We start from the raw sequence: 24,104 nt of genomic DNA on the forward strand, positions 1-24,104 counted from the left end.
TTTTGTATTTTTTTGGTAGAGATGGGGTTTCACCATGTTAGCCAGGATGGTCTCGATCTGACCTCGTGATCTGGCCTCCCAAAGTGCTGGGATTACAGGTGTGAGCCACCATGCCCGGCCTGATGTTCCTAAGCTTTTAAGCTCACTTTATGAATGTCTTCTCTGTTTTGTTTTGTGTAACAGCTTTCTTGGTAAGTCACATGCTATACAATTCACCCATTTCAAGTGCACAATTCAGTGGCTTTCAGTATATTCACAGAGTTGCACTTCTGTCACCAGAGTCCATTTTATTTATTTATTTATTTAGAGACAGAGTCTCACTCTGTCACCCAGGCTGGAGTGCAGTGGCATAATCTCGGCTCACTGCAACTTCCACCTCTTGGGTTCAAGCAATTCTCCTGCCTCAACCTCGCAAGTAGCTGGGATTACAGTTGTGCACCACCACACCTGGCTAACTTGTAGTTTTAGTAGAGATGGGGTCTCGCTATGTTGGCCAGGCCGGTCTCTAACTCCTGATCTCAGGAGATCTGCCCACTTCGGCCTCCCAAAGTGCTGGGATTATAGGCGTGAGCCACGGCGCCTGGCCCAGAGGCCATTTTAGAAGCTTTCATCTCCTCCAGAAGAAACCCCGAACCCTTTAGCCGTTGCCCTCTGACCCCTCCCTGCCAAGCCCTAAGCAAGTATTCATCTACCTTCTGTCTCTGTAGATTTACCTACTCTGGACGTTTCCTGTAAATTGGATCAGTAACGTGGGACCTTTGTGTCTGGCTTCTTTCAGCACAATGTTTTCAAGGCACATCCACATCATAGCACATAACGAGTGCTGTGTTCCTTTAGGGCTGAGTCAGTCCAGTGTACAGAGGGACCACGTTTTCCCTGTCCTTATTCCCTGTCCTTATTCATTCATGTATCGATGGACGCTTGCGTGGCTTCTGCCTTTCCTATGTGAATAGTGCTGCTGTGAACATTGGATACGCAAGCTTTTGTGTGGGATTACAGGTGCACGCTACCACACCCGGCTAATGTTTGTATTTTTTTTTTTTTTTTTTTTTTTTTTTTTTTGAGACAGAGTCTCGCTCTGTCGCCCGGGCTGGAGTGCAGTGGCGCAATCTCGGCTCACTGCAAGCTCTGCCTCCCGGGTTCACGCCATTCTCCTGCCTCAGCCTCCGAGTAGCTGGGACTACAGGCGCCCGCCACCGCGCCCGGCTAATTTTTTGTATTTTTTAGTAGAGACGGGGTTTCACCGTGGTCTCGATCTCCTGACCTCGTGATCCGCTCGCCTCGGCCTCCCAAAGTGCTGGGATTACAAGCGTGAGCCACCGCGCCCGGCCTGTATTTTTAGTAGAAACGGGGTTCACCATGTTGGCCAGGCTGGTCTTGAACTCCTGACCTCAGGTGATCCATCCGCCTCATCCTGCCAAAGTGCTGGGATTACAGGTATGAGCCACCATGCCCAGCCTATATAGAACTGATTTGATGAGAAGCTGAGTCTCTAACAGATGCAGTGACTAAGACACCATTTGGTCAAAGAACCATATAGGCTGCTGCGCACCGGGAGGAAACACACACAGGCTGGGACTAGTAAAATGCAAAAAAAAAGAATAAAACAACTTGCATTTGTCAAAAATAAATTTTTAGGCCGGGCGTGGTGGCTCACACCTGTAATCCCAGCACTTTGGGAGGCCGAGGCGGGTGGATCACCCAAGGTCAGGAGTTCAAGACCAGCCTGGCCAACATGGCGAGACCGTGTCTCTACTTAAAATACAAAAATTAGCCGGGCGTGACAGCAGGCTCCTGTAATCCCAGCTACTCGGGAGGCTGAGGCGGGAGAATCACTTGAACCCAGGAGGCGGAGGTTGCAGTGAGCCGAGATCATGCCATTGCACTCCAGCCTGGGCAACAAGAGTGAAACTCCATCTAAAAATGAAAAAAAATTTGCGTAGAGACATTTGTGGCTGCTCTATATATTACAGTCATTAGCTGGAAACTGTGTATGAGGTGCTAGCTAAGTAGGGGTCCATTAGGGGAATGAGCTACTGCCTTCATGTATAACAACTATTGAGAACAAATAGTTATGTGATACAATCATAATTTTAAAAAGAGAATCTGGGCCAGGCGCAGTGGCTCACGCCTGTAATCCCAGCACTTTGGGAGGCTGAAGTGGGCAAGTCATCTGAGGTCAGGAGTTCAAGACCAGCCTGGCCAACATGGCAAGACACCATCTCTACTAAAAGAAAAAAATTAGCCGGGCATGGTGGTGTGTGCCTATAATCCTAGCTACTCGGGAGGCTAAGGCAGGAAAATCGCTTGAACCTGGGAGGTGAAGGTTGCAGTGAGCTGAGATCGTGCCACACCACTCTAGCCTGGGCAACAGAGCAAGACTCTGTCTCAAGAAAAAATAAAAATAGGCCAGGTGCGGTGACTCACGCCTGTAATCCCAGCACTTTGGGAGGCCGAGGCGGGTGGATCACCTGAGGTCAGGAGATCGAGACCATCCTGGCTAACATGGTGAAACCCCATCTCTACCAAAAAAAAAATAGAAAAAGTTAGCCAGGCGTGGCGGCAGGCGCCTGTAGTCCCAGCTACTTGGGAGGCTGAGGCAGGAGAATGGCGTGAACCCAGGAGGCGGAGCTTGCAGTGAGCCAAGATGCGCCACTGCACTCCAGCCTGGGTGACAGAGCGAGACTCCGTCTCAAAAAAAAAAAAAAAAAAACGGTAAGCAGGTCCAGAATTCGTCAATAGTGATTTTGGAGATGGGATTTTTTTTAGTTATTTTGTGCTGATTCAAATATGCACATTTCTACTTTAGTTATTATCCATTATATAACATACATGCTTGAATATTTACTTCAAGGAAACACACCTCTATAAGTGATATTCAAGAGTAACTACTGGGCTTGAGAATGAATGTGTCAGAACAAATGAGATCCTGTGAGGGAGGAGGCAGGAGCCAGGGAGGAGGATCCCAGGGCTCGGCAGGGAGGCGGGGTCATCAGAGGAGGGCGGCCAACCAAGGAACCACCCCACGGAGGTTTGCAGAGGTCAGGGTTCGCGCAGGTGATTGGACTGTTGTGGAGTGTCCAGAAGACAGGGAAAATCTCTGAGTTCACCAGATAACCCAGACCAGCTGGAAACCCAGTGGTGGTTCTACAGAACCAACTAGCATAGGATTGGCTGCGTGAGGGTGGGGTTGGCACCTGTCTTCACTGCAGCTCTGTCTGCAGAGCTAGCACCATAATAGCTCATAGTGGCTGCTCAGTATGTGTCTGGAAGTGAATTAATATCTAGGAAGGGATGAAGACAGGCACAGTTCTGCGAGACTTTCCGCCTGAAATGCCATAGCTCCAGACATTGGAGCTGTCCAAAACCTTGGCTTGTAGAGAATTTCCAGAAGGGGGCACTGTGGACACGGTTCAGCATCTGCCTCCCAAGGCTGGGGCTCCATGTCAGAAGAAGGTGAGACAACCGGGCGCAGCGGTCACTCCTGTAATCCTAGCACTTTGGGAAGGCACAAAAGGATCACTTGAGGCCAGGAGTTCAAGACCACCTGGGCAACATGGCAAGAGCTTCTCTCTACAAAAAAAATTTTAAAATGTAGCCCGATGTGGTGGCCTGAACCTGTAGTCCCAGCTACTCAGGAGTCTGAGGCAGGAGGATCACTTGAGCCAGGAGTTAGAGGCTGCAGTGAGCTCTAATTGCACCACAGCACTCCTAGTGTGGCAACAGAGCAAGACCTGGTTTCATAAAAGAAACAAAAAAAGAGATGAGATTGGGGTGTCCTGCTTCCATGCACGTGGAGGGGAGAACTGGGAACTGTGGACTGGGGGATCGCACACCTTTGGACGGGAAGAGCAGCTCTCCAGAGCTGCACAGGAACCACGGGCAGAGGCCCTGGCTGGTGAAATGATTCTAGCCATGTGGCCCGCCCAGCGGGAAAAGCAGGAACAGAGACCAGAAATGAGGCTGGGCGCGGTGGTTCACGCCTGTAATCCCAGCACTTTGGAAGGCTGAGGTGGGTGGATCACATGAGGTCAGGAGTTTGAGACCAGCCTGGCCAACATGATGAAACCCCCTCTCTACTAAAAATACAACAATTAGCCAGGCGTGGTGGCGCATGTCTGTAATCCCAGCTACTCAGGAGGCTGAGGCAGGAGAATCGCTTGAACCTGGGAGGCGGAAGTTGCAGTGAGCTGAGATCGCACCTCTGCACTCCAGTCCGGGTGACAGAGCGAGACGCCGTCTCAAAAAAATAATAATAATAGAAATAAATAAATAAAAGTTAAAAATGGCAAGAGTGGCCCAATCTACAGAAAATGTAATTTGGGAGGGAGTAACTCTCCCTTTACTGTAATCTTATTGTTATGGTATCTACAAAGCAATGTCATATTATAAATCTGCAGAGATAAAATTTTAAGGGGCAAAAGTCCAAGGCGGAAGTCCAAAGTTTTTCAAGGAAATCAATGAGGTTGGTGATCTGAGCTGGGAGAGGTTGGACAGGTGGGTGCCACGGTCCAGGTGTCTGTCTCTGTCTGGCAGGTAAGCAGAGATCTAGAGCCGTCCTGTGAATTAAGTGGGAGATTGGACAGGGGTGCAGACTTGTGTATTGAGGAGAAAGTCGTGGACGAGCTGGGGCAGAGAGCTGGCAGAGAGAATACCCAGGAAGTTTTTGTTTTTTGTTTTTTGTTTGAGACGGAGTCTTGTTCTGTCGCCCAGGCTGGAGTGCAGTGGTGCAATCTCCACTCACTGCAACCTCTGTCTCCTGGGTTCAACCTATTCTCCTGCCTCAGCCTCTGGAGTAGCTGAGATTACAGGCCGTGCCCCCATGACCAGCTAATTTATTTATTTTTTTAGTAAAGACGGGGTTTCACCATGTTGGCCAGGCTGTTCTCTAACTCCTGACCTCACGTGATCCCCTCACCTCGGCCTCCCACAGTGCTGGGATTACAGGCGTGAGCCACCGCACCTGGCCCAGGAAGTTTTTGTTTTTTGGTTTTTTTTGAGACAGTCTTGTTCTGTCGCCCAGCCTAGAATGCAGTGGTGCGATCTCGGCTCACTGCAACCTCCGCCTCCCAGGTTCAAGCGATTCTCCTGCCTCAGCCTCCTGAGTAGCTGGGACCACAGGTGTGCACCACCATGCCCAGCTAACTTTTGTGTTCTGTTTGTTTGTTTTTGGGACGGAGTTTCGCTCTTGTTGCCCAGGCTGGAGTGCAATGGTGTGATCTTAGCTCACTGCAACCTCCGCCTCCCGGGTTCAGGTGATTCTCCTGCCTCAGCCTCCCGAGTAGCTGGAATTACAGGCATGTGCCACCACGCCCGGCTAATTTTGTATTTTTAGTAGAGACGGGGTTTCTTCATGTTGGTCAGGCTGGTTTTGAATTCCTGACCTCAGGTGATCCACCCGCCTCAGCCTCCGAAAGTGCTGGGATTACAGGCATGAGCCACCGTGCCCAGCCAATTTTTGTATTTTTAGTAGAGACGGGGTTTCACCATGTTGGCCAAGATGGTCTCGATCTCTTGACCTCATAATCTGCCCGCCTTGGCCCCCAAAGTGTTAGGATTATAGGTGTGAGCCACCATGCTCGGCCAAAGATGTTTTTAGCAGGAGAAAGATAAGCTTAGATGCAGGCTTGGGAAAATAGGTAACTTGACCAAAGGGAGCAACATGAGATTCCACACCTGAATTTTGTATACAGTTTATTCAATGGTTTGGGATAGGAGCAAAAACAGATTTTCTAGGAACTACGGACTCCTGTGATTGGAGGGGTAGACAAAATACAGCAGCATCAGACAAGCCCTTGCTGAGGTGCTGGGCGAGAAATCTCAGAGGTCAGGTAGAAGAAGGCCCCTGTATGAAGAGGGAAGGTTTGGGAGGGCAACCTGATTTGTCTTCAGAAAAAGCTGGAACCAGTCAGCTTAGTGGTCAAGAGACACTGGGTTGAAAATGAGGAATCAGCCGGGCGCGGTGGCTCAGGCCTGTAATCCCAGCACTTTGGGAAGCCGAGGCGGGCGGATCACGAGGTCAGGAGTTCAAGACCAGCCTGGCTAACACGGTGAAACCCCGTCTCTACTAAAAATACAAAAAATTAGCCATGCATGGTGGCACGTGCCTGTAGTCCCAGCTGCTGGGGAGGCTGAGGCAGGAGAACGGTGTGAACCCAAGAGACGGAGCTTGCAGTGAGCCGAGATCGCATCATTGCAGTCTGGCCTGGGAGAAAGAGCGAGAGTCCATCTCAAAAAAACAGAAAATGAGGAATCAGGGCTCTGGTGCCTTGTCACGGGTGCCAGCCCAGCCCATTTCTCTAAGTTGCCATGGGGTATAGCAAATGTGCTGTAAACCCTTCCATTCCTTTGGCTATGAATTATGTATCTTGCCTGTTTTTTTGTGTTTTTTTTTGTATGTTTGTTTGTTTGTTTTTGAGACTGAGTCTCCCTCTATTACCCAGGCTGGAGTGCACTGGTGCGATCTCTGCTCACTATAAACTGTGCCTCCCAGGTTCAAGTGATTCTCCTGCCTCAGCCTCCCGAGTAGCTGGGATTACAGGTGCGTGCCACCATGCCCGGCTAATTTTTGTATTTTTAGTAGAGACAGGGTCTCAACATGTTAGCCAGCCTGGTCTCGAATTCCTGACCTCAAGCGATCCTGCTGCCTCGGCCTCCCAAAGCGCTGGGATTACAGGCATGAGCCACCTCACTCAGCCTCCTCTCTTTCTTTTTTTTTTTTTGAGATAGAGTCTCGCCGTGTCACCCAGGCTGGAGTGCAGTGGCATGATCTTGGCTCACTGCAAGCCCTGCCTCCCGGGTTCACGCCATCCTCCTGCCTCAGCCTCCCAAGTAGCTGGGACTACAGGTGCCTACCACCATGCCCAGCTAATTTTTTGTATTTTTAGTAGAGATGGGGTTTCACTGTGTTAGCCAGGATGGTCTCGATCTCCTGACTTGGTGATCCACCCGCCTTGGCCTCCCAAAGTGCTGGGATTACAGGCGTCAGCCACCGCGCCCAGCCCATCCTCTGTTTCTTTTTTTTTTTTTGAGATGGAGTCTTGCACTGTCCCCCGGACTGGAGTGCAGTGGTGCGATCTCGGCTCACTGCAAGCTCTGCCTCCTGGGTTCACATCATTCTCTTGCCTCAGCCTCCCCAGCGGCTGGGACTACAGGCACCCGCCACCATGCCTGGCTAATTTTTTGTACTTTTAGTAGAGACAGGGTTTCACCATGTTAGCCAGGATGGTCTTGATCTCCTGACCTCGTGATCCGCCTGCCTCGGCCTCCCAAAGTGCTGGGATTACAAGCGTGAGCCACTGCACCTGGCCCATCCTCTGTTTCTTAATAAAGTTATTTTGAAAAATTAGAGCCGAGCGGGGTGGCTCACGCCTGTAATCCCAGCCCTTTGGGAGGCCGAGGCAGGTGGATCACCTGAGGTCAGGAGTTCAAGACCAGCCTGACCAACATGGTGAAACCCTGTCTCGGCCGGGTGCGGTGGCTCACGCTTGTAATCCCAGCACTTTGGGAGGCCGAGGCGGGCGGATCACGAGGTCAGGAGATCGAGACCACGGTGAAACCCCATCTCTACTAAAAATACAAAAAATTTAGCCGGGCGTGGTGGCGGGCGCCTGTAGTCCCAGCTACTCAGAGAGGCTGAGGCAGGAGAATGGCGCGAACCCGGGAGGCGGAGCTTGCAGTGAGCCGAGATTGCGCCACTGCACTCCAGCCTGGGCGACAGAGCGAGACTCCGCTCAAAAAAAAAAAAAAAAAAAAAAAAAGAAACCCTGTCTCTACTAAAAATACAAAAAATTAGCTGGGTGTGGTGGTGGGCACCTGTAATCCCAGCAACTCGGGAGGGTGAGGCAGGAGAATCACTTGAACGCAGGAGGCGGAGGTTGCAGTGAGCCGAGATCATGCCATTGCACTCCAGCCTGGACAAGAAGAGCGAAACTCCGTCTCAAAAGAAAAAAGAAAAAAACGAAAAATAAAAATTAGAAAAATAAACTTACCTATTTTCTTTCTTTCTTTCTTTCTTTCTTTCTTTCTTTCTTTCTTTTTTTTTTTTTTGCGATGGAATCTTGCTCTGTTGCCAGACTGGAGTACAGTGGTGCGATCTCGGCTCACTGCAATCTCCACTTCCCTGGTTTAAGCAGTTCTCTTGCCTCAGCCACCCAAGTAGCTGGGACCACAAACACGTGCCACCACGCCCAGCTAATTTTTGTATTTTTAGTAGAGATGGCATTTCACCATGTTGGCCAGGATGGTCTCAATCTCTTGACCTCGTGATCCACCAGCCTCGGCCTCCCAAAGTGCTGGGGTTACAGGCGTGAGCCACCATGCCTGGCCCAACTTCATTTTTCTGCATGTGAATATTCTATTTGTCCAGAACCATTTGTTTTTGCTTGTTTGTTTGTTTTTTGAGACGGAGTCTGGCTGTGTTGTCTAAGCTTGAGTGCAGTGGCGAGATCTCAGCTCACTACAACCTCTGCCTCCCAGGCTCAGATGATTCTCCTGCCTCAGCCTCCCCAGTAGCTGGGATTACAGGCATGCACCACCATGCCCAGCTAATTTTTGTATTTTCAGTCAAAACAGGATTTCACCACATTGGCCAGGCTGGTCTTAAACTCCTGACCTCAGGTGATCCTCCCACCTCGGCCTTCCAAAGTGCTGGGATTATAGGTGTGAGCCACTGCTCCTGGCCGCATTTGTTGAAAAGATCATTCTTTCCACCACTGAATGATTCTGGTGCCCTTGTTGAAAACCATTTGACCATATATTGAAGGGTTTATTTCTGGGCTCTCTATTTAACCCCATTGGTCTCTGTGTCTGTCTTTGAGCCAGTGCCACACTGTTTTGTTTTGTTTTGTTTTGTTTTGTTTTTGAGACAGTCTCACTCTATCGGTCAGGCTGGAGTGCAATGTCGTGATCTCAGCTCACTGCAACCTCTGCCTCCCGGGCTCAAGCAATTCTCCTGCTTCAGCCTCCTGAGTAGCTGGGATTACAGGCTTGTGCCACCACACCCAGCTAATTTTTGTATTTTTAGTAGAGATGGGGTTTCACCATGTTGGCCAGTCTGGTCTTGAACTCCTGACCTCAGGTGATCCACCTGCCTCAACCTCCCAAAGTGCTGGGATTACAGGTGTGAGCCACCACACCCACCCACGCTGTTTTGATTATTGTAGCTTTGTGGTAAGTTTTTAAATTGACAAATGAGAGTCCTCCAACTTTGTTCTTTTTTTTTTTTTTTTTTTTGAGATGGAGTCTCGCTCTGTTGCCCAGGCTGGAGTGCAGTGGTGCGATCTCGGCTCACTGCAAGCTCTACCTCCCAGGTTCACGCCATTCTCCTGCCTCAGCCTCCTGAGTAGCTGGGGCTATAGGCGCCCGCCACCACACCCGGCTAATTTTTTTTTGTATTTTTAGTAGAGACGGGGTTTCACTGTGTTAGCCAGGATGGTCTCACTCTCCTGACCTCATGATCCACCCACCTCGGCCTCCCAAAGTGCTGGGATTATAGGCGTGAGCCACCGTGCCCAGCCCTTTTTTTTCTGAAAGGGAGTCTTGCTCAGCTGCCCAGGCTGGAATGCAGTGGTGCACTCTTGGCTTACTGCAACCACCGTCTCCCAGGCTCAAGCAATTCTCCCGTCTCAGCCCCCCGAGTAGCTGAGATTACAGGTACCCGCCATCATGCCCGGCTAATTTTTTTGTATTTTAGTAGAGATGGGGTTTCACCATGTTGGCCAGGCTGGTCTTGAACTCCTGACCTCAGGTGATCTGCCGGCCTCAGCCTCCCAAAGTGCTGGGATTACAGGCATGAGCCACCGCACCTGGCCTCTTTTTATTTTTGGAGATGGAGTCTTGCTCTGTCGCTGAGGCTGGAGTGCAGTGGCGTAATCTCAGCTCACTGCAACCTCCACCTCCCGGATTCAAGCAATTCTCCCTGCCTTGGCCTCCCGAGTAGTTGAGATTACAGGCGTCCGCCACCACACCTGGCTAATTTTTTTTTTTTTTTTTTTTGAGACAGAGTCTCGCTCTGTTGCCAGGCTGGAATGCAGTGGTGCAATCTTGGCTCACTGCAACCTCTGCCTCCTGGGTTCAAGCAATTCCCCTGCCTCAGCCTCCCGAGTAGCTGGGACTACAGGCACGTGCCACCATGCCCAGCTAATTTTTTGTATTTTTAGTAGAGATGGGGTTTCACCATGTTGGCCAGGATGGTCTCAATCTCCTGACCTCGTGATCCACCTGCCTCGGCCTCCCAAAAGTGCTGGGATTACAGGCATGAGTCACCGTGCCTGGTCTTCGTTGTTCTTTTTTTACGTTTTAATTATTTTGTTTCTTTTACATCTTTTTTCCTTTTTATGTTTTTTATTTTATCTTAGTCATCAAGAAGTAAATTTTGTTTTTTTCCAAGATTGTTATGGCCATTTTGGTTCCCTTAAAATTCCATAGGAATTTTAGAATTACGTTTTTCTATTTTCCAAAAAATGCCTTTTTTTTTTTTTTTTTTTTTGAGGTGGAGTCTCGCTCTATCAGCCAGGCTGGAGTGCAGCGGCTCAATCTCGGCTCACCGCAACCTCTGCCTCCCAGGTTCAAGTGATTCTCCTGCCTCAGCCTCCCAGGTAGCTAAGATTACAGGCACCGTCCACCAGGCCCAGCTAATTTTGTATATTTAGTACAGATGGGGTTTTACCACGTTGGCCAGGCTGATCTCGAACTCCCGACCTCAAGTGATCCGCCTGCCTCGGTCTCCCAAAGTGCTGGGATTACAGGTGTGAGCCACCGCACCCGGCCCCAAAAAACGCCATTTGGATTCTGAGAGGCATCGCTGAATCTGTCGATCATTTGGTAGCATTGCTTTCTTAACAATATTGTCTCTACATTCATGGGTTTTCATTTTCTCTCTTCTGTTTGTTTATTTATTTATTTTTGAGATGGAGTCTCACTTGTCACCCAGGTTGGAGTGCAGTGGCATAATCTCGGCTCACTTCCATCTCCACCTCCCGGGTTCAAGTGATTCTCCTGCCTCAGCCTCTGAGTAGCTGGGATTACAGGCGCCTGCCACGCATGCTCGGCTACTTTTTTAATTTTTAATTTTTTATTTTTAGTAGAGATGGAGTTTCACCATGTTGATCAGGCTGGTCTCAAACTCCTGAGATCAAGTGATCAGTTTGCCTGCCTCAGCCTCCCAGAGTGCTGGGATTACAGGCGTGAGCCACCTGGTCCGGCCTATTCTGTTTAAGTCTAGCAGTTTTAGAAGTAACTCAAAAGGGTTCTATTTGTATATTTTAAATGCCTAAAATATTTAAACTCCTTTATAAATTTAATTTTGTTATTTTTTAAGCAATGTAAGCATTAACCTAAAGGTCTTTCCAAGGACTGAAGAAATATATAAATGAATAAACGTGCAAATACAGTGAGCCAACAATTCTCCTGAATATTCCTATAGCACTCAGGGAAACCAAGTCCAAATCTAAATCCACACAGAAAGTGTTTTAATGATGACAAATCACTGTCCACCTCACAGACAGGGTCCCAGGTGGTGGCTGGTTGCAACCTTGGGGGAAGTGCATGCTGGGCTCTGGGGTGGCCGTACTGGTCAGCTTTGAGTTTACTGAGGAAACACACAGCTTGTGGTATCCCCGTGTGGCCTTCATCCCTTCATCCCTGCCTTGTGGGGCCCGTGGAGCCAGCATCCAGCATGAAGAAGCTGATTAGCATCCAGCCAGGTCCTCTGGTCTTAAATCTTTATTTTTATTTTTTTTTAGAGACAGTTTCCCTGTGTTGGTCTCAAACTCTCAGGCTCTAGTGATCCTCCCACCTCAGCCTCCCAAGCAGCTGGGACTATGGGTGTGCTCCACCACACGCAGCCCTCTTTACGTTCTTAAAAGTTATTGAGGCCGGGCGCGGTGGCTCACGCTTGGAATCCCAGCACTTTGGGAGGCCAAGGTGGGCAGATCACATGAGGTCAGGAGTTCGAGACCAGCCTGGCCAACATGGCGAGACCCCATCTCTACTAAAAACAAATTAGCCAGGCGTGTTGGCAGGCGCCTGTAATCCCAGCTACTTGGGAGGCTGAGGCAGGAGAATCGCTTGAACCCAGGAGACGGAGGTTGCAGTGAGCTGAGATTGCCCCACTGTACTCCAGCCTGGGCGACAGAGTGAGACTGTCTCAAAAAAAAAAAAAAAAAAATTAAGGGAAGGACTGAAACATTGACCTGCCTCTCTATACGAACAGTGCCACTGTGTAGCCGAAGAGCACATGGGAGGCAACTTCTGCTTCCTGAAGCGCCCCCCTATGGCAGGCAGGTGAGGACAGAAAGCAACCTGGACTGTTCCATACCCAGGGGAGTGGAGGATCCAGATGAGCTTGAACACCCACAGCTGCCATCTGACAGCACTGAGGACAGGCACCGCATGCCTCTTCCTCAAGAAACACCACTGCCTGAAAGCACTCATGCCCACAACCAACCACACGGGATCTGGGGAAGCCTCTAAATCTGTGCACTGATTGGCAGAAGTTCAGAGGAAAACGCAAACAGATACAGAATCCCCACAAAGATGAATTTCCTGGGACAATCTGCTTTCTTCAGAGATGAATTTCGGAGAAGGTGGAGGGGAGGCCACTCTTTGGCACCAAGGGCTGCACGCCTGGGTGACAAAACCATGTAGAGAGGAGGGATGGTGGCTTCAGAGCCTGTGGAGGGGCTGCTCTGTGCGGGGAGCCGCACCCAGGGCATGCGGAGGGTACTGGAGAGTCGGTTCAGGGGTGGTGGCCGCAGGTGTTTGCTTTATAGTATTTAAACTGTGCACTTGTTTTATTTTTTGTTTTTTAGATGGAATTTCGCTCTTGATACCCAGGCTGGAGTGCAGTGGCACAATCTTGGCTCACGGCAACCTCCGTCTCCTGGGTTCAAGTGATTCTCCTGCCTCAGCCTCCTGAATAGCTGGGATTACAGGTGCCCACCACCACGCCTGGCTAATTTTTGCATTTTTAGTAGAGACAGGGTTTCGCCATGTTGGCCAGGCTGGTCTTGAACCCCTGACCTCAGGTGATCCACCCACCTCGGCCTCCCAAAGTGCTGGGATTATAGGCGTGAGCCGCCGTGCCTGGCCTGCATTTGTTTTTTGTTGTTTTCTATGAATGCATTATTTTAGCTATTGGGGTATTTTTTAAGGGGACAGAGCCCAGAGGACTTGGTGACTGTTTTGAGCATGTGGGGGTGAGCTGGGTGACTCATCCCCCAGGCTCTGACACACGAGCTGGGTGGATGAGCAGATGTTTACCACGGCCAGTGCGGTGGGACACACACATCTGAGAGCCTGGGACTTGGCCTCCACCCTGCTGGCAGCATCCCTCGGCCTGGGCCACCTCCTGCAGCAGTAACACCCAGTTGAGCTTCAGAAGCGCAATGTCCTTGCAGGTCTTTATTCATGCCAGGCACAAGTTGCCATGAGGGGTGGTGACCCTAAGGGGGTGAGTGAGGTCCCACCGAGGTGAACCCTGATGGCGGCTGTTTGCCCAGGGCCAGACCTCTCCAGGCAGGCTGAGGGCCAGGCCTGGGTCCAGCAGCAGCTTGGGTGGCAGGAGGGTCACCAGCTCAGGATGCCAGGGCAGTACTTGTCAATGAGCCCCTGGTAGTAGGGCCGCAGCTTGTCTACGTCCGGCAGGTCTGGGCACTTGGTGTAGAGGTCGAACTTGCTGCAGCAGGGAGGGGCAGTGAGCCCCGTGAAGAACCCCAGGCCCCCCGCCGACCCCCTCTTTCACTCCCATAACACCGCTCGGCGGGTGGGGGGGCGTACTTGAACTCCTGCACCCAGGGCAGCATGGCCAGGTCCTGCTGGCTGCACAGCTGCTGGTAGTCCCTGCCCGTGTGCCAGGGGTAGAAGGAGTGGAACCGGATCATGTAGAAAGCCTGCGGGCAAGGCCACCCAGCAGCTCACCCGGGGCTGCGGGACTGGGCCTGGTGGACGGGCTGGGTTGCTCCTCCCCCCACCTACCTCAGGGGGCAGAGAGAACTTGTTAAACTTCATCACCTGGTACATGTACTCTGTGGGGAGAGGGTGTCACCGCCAGGCACCGCCTCTGCCCCACCGTCCCCCACCACCCCCCTGCCCGCCTCTGGCCTCACCATCATGGCCCCAGGACATGAGGACCCTGTCAAGCCCGCAGTGGGGCTGATACATGCCGAGTTCTGTGCTGCAGCGAGATACCAGGGTGAGGGGAGCTCAGGAGACGCCCAGGGGAGGGGGCCCAGCCCGGGACAGCAGGGAGCACCTGTATCGAGGATCCTGGAGGTCAGGGTTGTCCTGGAAGGTGGAGTCACAGAAAACCACGGAGGCCTGGGGACGGCATCCGACGGGGAAGGTGTCTCCAACGACCGCCCACTGCAGAGGGACAGGCAGCCATGGGGGGGCCGTGGGGGGAGTGGCGTGGGGGGGCCGTGGGGGGAGTGGTGTGGGGGGGCCGTGGGGGTTCACTGGCCGGCCCACCAGGTAGTATCCCGTATCCCAGGCCAAGCACCGAGGCCACTCCCTCCGCCCCCACCTTGCCTCAACATGCAGATCTCCTCACCCTCCACTACTAGCTCTTACCTGGGGCTCCCCGAACAGGGCCAGGACCTTCCCCAGGTCATGCAGGAGCCCGACAAGGTGGAACCAGTCTGGGAGGGGGATGGATAGGGCAGGTTGGGGACCGCAGGGGTCAAGGCAGAGGATGAGAGGCTTGTGGGGCTGAGAGCCAGGAGGGGCCCAGGGCCTGCTCCCCAACCCAGGCAGAAGTGCTGGAGGAGGCCTGGGCCCACCACTGTCCCCTCCCACCCTACAGGCCACTGCATTCTGCCCCTTGGAGGCAGCACCTGCCCCCTTGCAGCACAGCCGGGGCTCACCCTTGTCTGGGTGGGCCTTCCGGATGCCCTCCGCTGTCTGGAAGGCATGGAAGGAGTTGGGGAAATCTACATCCGGGTCCGACTCATCCACCAGCCCATCCAGCAGGTCCACAGCCTCCATGACTGTCATTTTCTTGTAGGAGAAGCCCCCAAACTGGGCATGCTGGTGGGGAAGGAGAAGGCAGCGTGGCACAGGGTCAGCAGGCCCACCACACAGGCCTTTCCATCCCCTCGGTGCCTGGTGGGCTCATAGGGCTGCGGGCAAGGGTCCCTCCGCGGTTGCACAGGGCGGCAGGAAATGCCTACCTTGCTCCTGACGAAGTCCACTGTCTGGTGCGTGTGCATGAGCTTGTAGGTGGTGAAGACACGGTCCAGTAGGGGACCTGACTGCAGGCCGGAGGATCAGTGGAGGCTGGCGCCACCCCCACCCTGCACACGAGGCCCCATGCCTCGCCTCTCCCAGGCCGCCCCACAGGGTGTGATGGGGGTGGGGGTTCCCACAGGGCACCCCTTGGAACTGTGTGAAGGGCAGGTGCTGCTCCCCAGGGTGTGGAAGTGGGGGAGGGGGGCAGGATGGCAAGGTACTCACTGTGTAGTTCCGGAAGCTGGCCTTGTCTTTGGCCACCTCTGGGTCGACATCAGGTCGGTAGACCAGGGAAGGGTCTGGGCCCTGGGTAGGTGGAGGATTGAACCTGTTTCACCGTCATGGCAGCTCCACCAGGAAGCACAGACGTTCCCAGGGTGGCTGCAGACTCAAGCCTGCCTCCTGCCTCCGCTCGAGGGCTGGTGGGGGACACGAGAGGACACAGCCTCTCCTGCATCATCATCCCAGCTCCTGCCCTGGCCTCAGCGAGTCCCAGGAGCTCTCACTCCCAGGTCCTTATCTGCAAAGCGAAAGTCAGCAGACGTCTGCTTCCAGGGTGCAGGAGACATCACCCCTGAGCAGCACCCATGGCCACCCTTGAGGGGTGGAAGCGGCCTTGGGAGGAGACTGAGTCCACAGGGAGCCTGGGGGTCGGCAGCCGCTGGCTCTTGCCCAGCTGGACGGAGGAGCAGGGCTGGCCAGTGCCAGCTAGAAGAGGGCAGGAGTAGCTGGCCACCAGGAGAGCAGTCAGCAGGGCCTCTCTGCATGGGGTCTGGGTACTCACCACCGTCACCTTCATCCTGAGAGGGAGCGGTGCTCAAGTGGCAAAGCGCAAGCAGGCAAGTGTGTCCTCAGCCGGGCTCCTATATACACCCCAGGTTACATAAGCAACCGCGGTAATGAGTGACCATCCACCCTCCTCCTGACCTCAGGGAGTTAATGTGTCAGCACAGGAGCAGTCCCACATCCTCTTACCCTGACTCAGCCTCACTCCTGTCCCGAGCCGCTGACCTGCTTAGGGTTGTCTGTGGGCCCAGCCTCCCGCTTGGCCCTGGCTTTAGACGCCTCTGTGGGGTCCCACAAGTAGGGGCAGACCCAAGACCACCCCACCCTCAAGCACACACCCCCTCTGCACCACCCCTTCCCCGGCTGCCCCACTGGATCTCAGGAGGTGAAAACTTGTCCCCAGGCCCCCCATGATTCTGGGTGGGGCAGGGGCTTGTTAAGAAAAGATGATTCTGAGGACTTGTTAAAATGGTGAGAAAAGCTTTATTCAAGAGAGTGGTGAGAGGAGCTCACCTCCGAATTCAACAACCACAGCTGGAGATTGATGGCGTTGGAGGGGTCAGCGGATGGGAAGTTGCTAGGGGAGCCTTCGAGGGTGGGGGGTTCTCACTGGAGTGGCTCAATGAGGATCTTGCAAGAGGCCGGCAGGGTGATGAGATCAAGGGTGGGAGATGAGGAATGAGATCAGATACCGAGGGTGGGTAATTCTCCATAAACTGATTTAGCAGGATTCTTGCTAACACCGGGGTCGGCGGGCCCAGCGAGGATGGGGGTGGGGTCAGGCCTCGTCGAGGAAAGGACTCAAGAGCACCTGCCTAGAGTTCGGCCAGAGTGTCAGGCTCTGGGAGAGGGGCCTCACAGGGAGTCGGGAGCAGGCACGGAACCGCCAACACCCAGGGCACCAATGCAGCTTCCCATGCATGCGCCCTGCAGGCGCAGAGGACACCGTGAGAACAAAGTGCCTGCGGCAGAGCTGGCGTCTTGGAGCGTGGCCAGGGAAGTCTGCGAACAGCAGTCAGCTGGGGCAGGAGAGAGGGCAGTGGGGTGCTGGGGCCATACCTAGGGCTGTGAAGATCAGAGTTCTGGGCTTCAGGGGTCAGGCAAGAGGGCCATGGGGAGCTGACCTGACTCAACAAGATCCTGGCGCAGCTGGGCTGAGAAGGAACTGTGAGGAGACCCCAGCGCCCCCCATTCAAATGGCACCTGCCCCACACTCTCCTTGTCTGACTTCCCGTGGCACTCAGCACTTCCTGCCACTCCACCACCCACTTATTCTACCTTCTACGTTTGTCTCCTTCTATCTCCCCCTTGAATGTCAGCCCCCGGGAGTCAAGGCTGTAGCCTCACGTGTCCCAACAAGCGTAGGTCACGTGCTCAGCATGCACTGGCTAGAGGGATGGAGGCTACGGCCATCACCCCCAAAGCAGGCGGTGCCTGGGTCAGGAGAAGGTGTCTGGATAGATTCAGGAGGTGGGACCCGGCGGGATTCAGAGGAAGGTGCGAAGGAAGAGAGGAGGTTTTCTGTTTTTTTTTTTTCAGAAACGGAGTCTTGCTCTGTCATCCAGGCTTGAGTGCAGCGGTGCGATCTCAGCTCACTGCAACCTCCGCCTCCCAGGTTCAAGTGATTATCCTGCCTCGGCCTCCTGAGTAGCTGGGATTACAGGCGCCCCCGCCATCACGCCCGGATAATTTTCTATTTTTAGTAGAGATGGGGTTTCACCATGTTGGCCAGGCTGGTCTTAAACTCCTGACCTCAGGTGATGTGCGTACCTTGGCCCCCCAAAGTGCTGGGATTACAGGTGTGAGCCACGGGGCCTGGCCTAGCGGAGGTTTTGGCCAGAGCAGCTGGAACTGGTTGCTGGGGAAGGTGGGGGTGGCTGCAGGTGCTGCTGGGCCTCCACATGAGGGTGTCAGGTGGGTCTGATTTCCCACCCGAGGCGACGCGGAGGGTCACGGCAGGCGGCCTCCTGACTACAGGGCATGAGGAGGGTGAAGGCTTTCCTGGAGGAGGGAACACTTGGCCTTGCGGGGTGCCAAGCTGGACTTTGCCCAGGCAGGAGAGGAGACATCTGGGAGGGTTTTGGCTGGGCTGAGTAGCGGACGCTGAGCTCCTGGCCCCCCAGCCTTGCCCCGAGGCCCCCTCCTTCACTCCCCATGCCCCTCCCTCTGTCCTCGTGTCCTGTGCTCTGCTGACACCCTTCAGTGGCCACAGGGCACATGACTCTGAGGCCGAGGACCCATCCACCCTGCAACCTCTCAGCAGCCATGCCTCCTGTGCACCTGGGGCCTTGGCACTCCCAGCTCCTTCCCCTAGGGAAGGCCTGCTGTCCTCAAACCTCACCTGACCCAGTGCTTCTCCTAGGGAGCTGGCCTTGACTGCCTTGCTGTGCGGCCCACCACCCTGACCACCTTTGCTGCAATCCTAGTACATCTCTCAGTGCACGGAGGCTTCCACAGGGCAGGACCAGCCTGGACTGTTCCCACAGGGCCTCGTGGAGCACAGGTCAGTTACCTGGACTTGGCAATCCCTGAGCTCAGGGAGCAAGCACAGGGGCGGCGCCTGGGTGGGCACTTCCAGGACCCTCCACCTTGGAGGTAGGAGCTGAGGGGCAAGCTCTGTGGGGGAATGTCCTGAGCTGTGCTGCGGCCTCCAGAGTTGGGGTGATCATGGGATGGCCGAGAGGGTGACCCTAGCAAACATTTGCAAATTAAATGCTGTGTTCGCTAAGTAGTAGAAGGAGCCCTTTCTGAACCCCATGTTCTGCTGGACGACTGGGAGGCTCGAGTGGCACACACATGAGTCCCCTGTCCTCCCCGGGAAGGACACACACCAAGTCCGTGCACGCCGGTGGTGGTCCTTCTTGTTGTCATTTGGGCCTGGGCTGCCCTCCCTGGCTCTTGGTAAGTCACTCGCTGCCCCCACAGCTGGTCCCAGTGGGTCCCCACACTGGGTGGTGGTGGGGCGCCTGTGCTGCCTGTGGATCCCCACCCTTGTCTGGCTGCCAACAAGGGTCTCACCCCCTTCAGGTGGGGTGGGTCTATTCCGGCTGGGGGATCTTGCCCCACCCAGCCCTGCCCTGCCCTGCCCTGGGGTAGAAAGGGGTGTCCCTGTCCCAGAATGGTTTGGGGTGGCTCCTGAACTGCTAAGTTCCCCTCCCTGGCCTCCCACAGGGGATCCAGGTGGAGTCTCCATGGCCACCTCGGTCTGGGCTCCAGGGTTGGCAGCTGGAGCCACAGAGGTCCCTTCATGACCTCTGGAGGGCCACCATCCTTCCCTGGCCCAACCCCAGGGGGCTACAGCATCCCACGCTCCCCCTCCTGTCCCACAGGCATGGGGAGGGAGAGGCTGGGACCCCGGGCCAGGCAGGCATGCAGAAGGGCTGGTTGTGCCTGAGAGCAGGAACAGCCTAGGCACAGTCCAGTTCAGTCTGACTGGACCAACATCGGAGGGGCCGCTTCTGGCCGATTCAGCCTCTCTCCCCTGCTCGTCCAGACATGGCCCTGTGTGTTCAGGGCCCAGCTTCTGCTCCACGTCTCTGGGCAGACACCTCCTCTCTGAAGCGCTTTTTAGCATCTGGTGCTGCCACCAGCTGTGTCTGGCAGCTGTCCCCCAAGGGTTCACAATTTCAGGGTGTTTAGGCTCCTTGACGTACCAGCACTGCATGTAGACAAGCCTCGGTCTACAGGTGTGCGAGGGTTTACGTGTGCAAAGCCGTGCAGGTATTGTTGTTGCAGGATCTGCTGTCTGCAGCTCCGAGGGACTGGGCTTCAGATGGGGCTCAGCTGCAGCTCTGGACCGGGGCACAGCACCCTGGCTGGGATGGGCGGGGGTGTGGCCCAGCCCCACCTCAGCCATAGCTGTGGGGGCTGCTGGGGTCCACAGGAGCTGAGTCCTGCCGGCCGGCCGGTCCCATGAGTTGCCACAGGCGGTGGCTGAGATTCTGCACCTGGCAGGTGCCCAGCAGACAGCCCACTCGCAGGAGCTGGGCTTGGGTCCTGCGGGGGCCGGAGTGTCTTCGGGGGCCCGAGTGTTGGCGGCCACCATCTCGGAGAGGCTGACCCATAGCAGGGGCCAGGCCAGCACCCCTCTGTGGCTGGAGGGCCTGGTGAAGTTTCCAGACCACAGGTCGGGGTGCGGGGTGCCTGGGCTGCAGGCTGCTGGAAGGGGTCTGGGCTGGGGGCTCCCTGCAGAGGCAGATGGAGAATGTCAACGCGATGGCTCAGCCTTTCAGAGAACTCACACCTGCCCACTTTTGCCTCTACACAAGCCTGGGTCACTGCCAGGGGAAGCCCACGGCCCCCACGCACACACAGCCTGGAGCACGGCCAGGGGAAGCCCGCGTCTCCTCTGGACTTGGGGCCTGGGACCATCTCAGTGGCCCTGGTCACGAGTCCCGGGAACCGGCACCTCCTTGGCCAAAGGGCACCCCGGCGGCCCAGCCTCTGCGGGTCACCACTCTCAGGGCTCAGGGTGACTCGGCTTCTGCCCTCCCTTTAGGGTGGTGACAGGCGGGCCCCGGGATACCGCCAGCCTCTCCTCCCCCAGCAGACACCCCCAGAAGAGGGATTGCTGTTCCCATGTGTGTGGGGAGGAGCAACTGCCCTGTGTAGGGAGGCAGAGAAAGAGGGGCCCTCTGGCCCTGATGAGGCGCTCCTGAGCCTGGGGCACGGGCCTTGGTTTGGGAGGGGAGTCCTAGCAGCAGGTGGGGGTGTGGAGGGAGGGCGGCCCCCGCGGCCTCTGGCACTCTGCTTCCCTGCGGGGGCCAGAGGGGTTGGCTGGCCCAAGACCTGGACTCACCTGGGTTTGACTGGACGCGAGTCCCCGCCCAGGCTGCGGGACAGCGCGCCAGGGAGCTGCAGGCAGAGGAGGCTGATGCAACCCAGGGCGGCCGTCGGGATCCGGGCCATGGCTGGCGGGGCTGCAGGGGAGGGGGCGGTGAGCCGGGCAAGTCGGGGGCAGCCTGAGCCGCGAGCCACCCCCTCCGTCGGCACCTCGGGGAGCCCTCCGCGGTCGGGGCGCCGGGCGTGGGTGTGACAAGCTGGCCACGGGCGTCCGTCGGGGCGCAGGCCTCGGGCGCGAAGCGGGCAGCGGGTCTGGGGTCGGCCGCGGGTCCGGGGCGCAAGGCGGAGCGGGCTGGGCGGGTTGGGGGTCCTGCCTGGAGCGGAGTCGCGGCCGGGGATGGCACCTCCAGAGCTGAATACGTAGCCTTTCCAGCAAGGGGCGGAGCCGGATGCACGGACGGGGCGGGGCGCCCCTCCCCCGGGACAGCCACCCTCGGGGCGGGGAGGGGGCTGCAGCGAAGGGGCGGTGGAGGGGCCCGTCCCCGCTGGGAGCGCTCCGCCACCTGCCCGGGACCGCGGGACTGACAGCCTCACTCCAAGCGCCTTCTGGTGGGGACGCAGCCCCGAGCCTGCGGGGGCCGGACTTCCTCAGGCTGAAGCGGGGTTCTGCGGGGCGAGCCGTCGTCCGAGCTGATCCCACGGCTGGGGCGGACTCGGACCCGACGGGGCCCACCCCGTCAACCACCTCCCGAGTCCGGGCGGTCCCACCCTCCAGGGTCTGACCTGGTGGACCCCGGCCTGACCAGCAAGTCCGCGGGATTCCGCAGCGGGCTGGCCATTCCGCTCTCCTCTGACACGGTGCCCCCAACCCCGGGGCTGCGCTCCTAAAAGGCTGTGCCTACCCCCGGCCGCTCCAACCCAGAACAAAGTATTGCACGATTTTTGTAACAAATTTAAGCAAGGGTCCGGGCGTGGTGGCTCACTCCGGTAATCCCAGCAGTTTGGGAAGCCGAGGCCGGCGGATCATCTGAGGTCGGGAGTTCGAGACTAGCCTGGCCAACATGGAGAAACCCTATCTCTACTAAAAATAAAATTAGCTGGTCAGGGGCCGGGCGCGGTGGCTCACGCTTGTAATCCCAGCACTTTGGGAGGCCGAGGCGAGCGGATCACGAGGTCAGGAGATTGAGACCATCCTGGCTAACATGGTGAAACGCCATCTCTACTAAAAATACAAAAAATTAGCCGGGCGTGGTGGCGGGCGCCTGTAGTTCCAGCTACTTGGGAGGCTGAGGCAGGAGAATGGCATGAACCCGGGAGGCGGAGCTTGCAATGAGCCGAGATCCCGCCACTACATTCCAGCCTGGGCGACAGAGCGAGACTCCGACCCCCCCCCAAAAAAAAAATTAGCTAGGGATGGTGGCAGCTTCCTGTAATCTCAGCTACTCGGGAGGCTGAGGCAGGAAAGGCTGAGGCTTGAACCCAGGCGGCGGAGGTTGCAGTGAGCCAACATCGCGCCATTGCACTCCAGCTTGGGCGACAGAGCGAGACTCCGTCGCAAAAAAAAAAAAAAAAAAGAAAAGTTTAAAACAAGTGAAACGTGAGACTCCCCTCACCATTGCCACCCACTTGGGACCCCTCCCCTGGTCTGGGTGGGAGCCCTCTCCTGACCTGCCCCGGGCACACATATCCATGTGTGCAGATCTGCAATAGGACTGACACCCCGTTCTTTCCTGAGAGCTTGTTTGGAGGTCCTGGCAGAGGAGCACAGCTACTCGAAGCCTGGTCCTCCATCCTCTTCGACAGAGCACGCAGCTTCGGAGGGACGCACAGGGAACGGTGGGGAAGGAAGGGGACACCTGCCTCTGAGCCAGCCACATCAGCCGAATCAACCCTGGTGACCAGTGGGGTGACAGGCGTCACAGCCCAAACATCCTCACATCAGAGACCCCATTCTTTCCTATGATTGGATCTACTCCAACACATAGGTGTTGTATGATTCACCTTATCTGCTATTAATGTGAAATTAGGTGATTGCCAGTCTTTTCATGAGTTGCTGCCTTGAGCTCACAGATGTGTCTGTAGGACACCTTCCTGGAAGTAGAAATTTGGTTGAAGGTGAGCGCGTGTTTATGTTGATAGATGGTTCACTGTTCTCCACAGAGCTTTTGCCTACCCACCATCCACGAGTCCTGGACTTGGTGTCACGGGTCCCAAGCTGCTGAGACTGGCCTCTCTGTTGGGTTAGCTGAGGATCTCTGCGTCTGTTTGTGCTTCCCCGTCTGTCTCCTCAACCCCTGCGATCACCCCGTAACCCTCCTGCTGACACACCATGGGAGCACAGTCAATATTTGCTGGATGAATAAGTTGAGGAGTGCCGAGCACGCACCCCACAGGCCGTTCTGGGAGGGCAGGGATGCCCTGCAGGTATTATTTACTTATTTTGACCAGTTGCGGGGCAGGGAGTGTCACATTTATAAGGGTTTTTTTTTTTTTTGAGATGGCGTCCCACTCTGTCACCCAGGCTGGAGTGCAGTGGCGTGATCTCAGCTCACTGCAAACTCCGCCTCTCAGGTTCAAGCGATTCTCCTGCCTCAGCCTCCCAAGTAACTGGACTTACAAGTGCCTGCCACCACGTCCAGATAATTTTTGTATTTGAGACGGGGGTTCACCATGTTGGCCAGGCTGGTCTCGAATTCCTGACCTTAGGTGACCCACCCACCTTGGCCTCCCAAAGTGCTGTGATTACTGGTGTCAGCCACTGCACCCAGTGTTTTTTTTTTTTTTTTTTTTTTTTGAGATGGAATCTCACTCTGTTGCCCAGGCTGGAGTGCAGTGGCATGATCTTGGCTCACTGCGACCTCCGCCTCCCAGGTTCAAGTAATTCTCCTGCCTCGGCCTCCCAAGTAGCTGGAATTACAGGCGCCTGCCACCACACCTGGCTAATTTTTGTATTTTTAGTAGAGACGGGGTTTCACCATGCTGGCCAGGCTGGTCTTGAGGTCTTGACCTCAAGCAATCCACCCACCTCTGCCTCCCAAACTTCTGGGATTACAGGTGTGAGCCACCAAGCCCGGCCAACTGTCACATTTATGTTGAAAGGTGGAGTGGCAGCCAAGAAGGCAGGTGCTGGGGAGGCAGGCAGAAAGGGCTTGAGGGGACAGAGTGGATGGGTGGGAGAAATTTAGCAGGGCAAGATGGTAAATGAGGGGCTCACAGTTCCCGGCGAAGCCCTTCTGTTTGCTGATGTGGCAGCTGCTGAGGGGGTGGGAAGAGATCGGGGCCTGGACATGCTGAGGCCGAGCTGCCTG

The 24,104-nt window shown here is 55.4% G+C and overlaps 2 protein-coding genes across 2 annotated transcripts; both read right to left on the reverse strand.

The window, feature by feature from the left end:
- Nucleotides 1–13,389: 13,389 nt before the first annotated feature.
- On the reverse strand, nt 13,390–16,664 carry MIOX (myo-inositol oxygenase). The gene is made up of 11 exons (XM_055254163.2): nt 16,528–16,664; nt 16,013–16,091; nt 15,454–15,534; nt 15,171–15,251; nt 14,865–15,027; nt 14,572–14,639; nt 14,255–14,364; nt 14,109–14,176; nt 13,978–14,027; nt 13,780–13,892; nt 13,390–13,678 (listed from the first exon to the last, which is right to left on the reverse strand). The coding sequence occupies exons 2-11, from the start codon at nt 16,025–16,027 to the stop codon at nt 13,570–13,572; spliced, it is 858 nt and encodes a 285-aa protein (XP_055110138.1). The 5' UTR covers nt 16,028–16,091; nt 16,528–16,664; the 3' UTR covers nt 13,390–13,569.
- ADM2 (adrenomedullin 2) lies at nt 16,478–21,577 on the reverse strand. Its single transcript, XM_063622412.1, has 3 exons — nt 21,007–21,577; nt 20,813–20,933; nt 16,478–20,199 (listed from the first exon to the last, which is right to left on the reverse strand). Exons 2-3 carry the CDS (start codon nt 20,920–20,922, stop codon nt 19,863–19,865), a joined length of 447 nt encoding a protein of 148 aa, XP_063478482.1. The 5' UTR covers nt 20,923–20,933; nt 21,007–21,577; the 3' UTR covers nt 16,478–19,862.
- Between the last annotated feature and the right edge of the window lie 2,527 nt (nt 21,578–24,104).

The sequence above is a fragment of the Symphalangus syndactylus genome, chromosome 18, assembly GCF_028878055.3.
Source record: "Symphalangus syndactylus isolate Jambi chromosome 18, NHGRI_mSymSyn1-v2.1_pri, whole genome shotgun sequence".
NCBI lineage: Eukaryota > Metazoa > Chordata > Mammalia > Primates > Hylobatidae > Symphalangus > Symphalangus syndactylus.

Coding starts and splice junctions, on each gene's coding strand:
- MIOX (XM_055254163.2), bottom strand. Junction 14,640..14,864: donor GAAGGCCCACCCAGACAAGG/GTGAGCCCCGGC, acceptor TCCCCCTCCCAG/ACTGGTTCCACCTTGTCGGG. Junction 14,177..14,254: donor CTCCAGGATCCTCGATACAG/GTGCTCCCTGCT, acceptor ATCTCGCTGCAG/CACAGAACTCGGCATGTATC.
- ADM2 (XM_063622412.1), bottom strand. CDS start 20,922: ATGGCCCGGATCCCGACGGCCGCCCTGGGTTGCATCAGCCTCCTCTGC. Junction 20,200..20,812: donor TCGCGTCCAGTCAAACCCAG/GTGAGTCCAGGT, acceptor CTGCCTCTGCAG/GGAGCCCCCAGCCCAGACCC.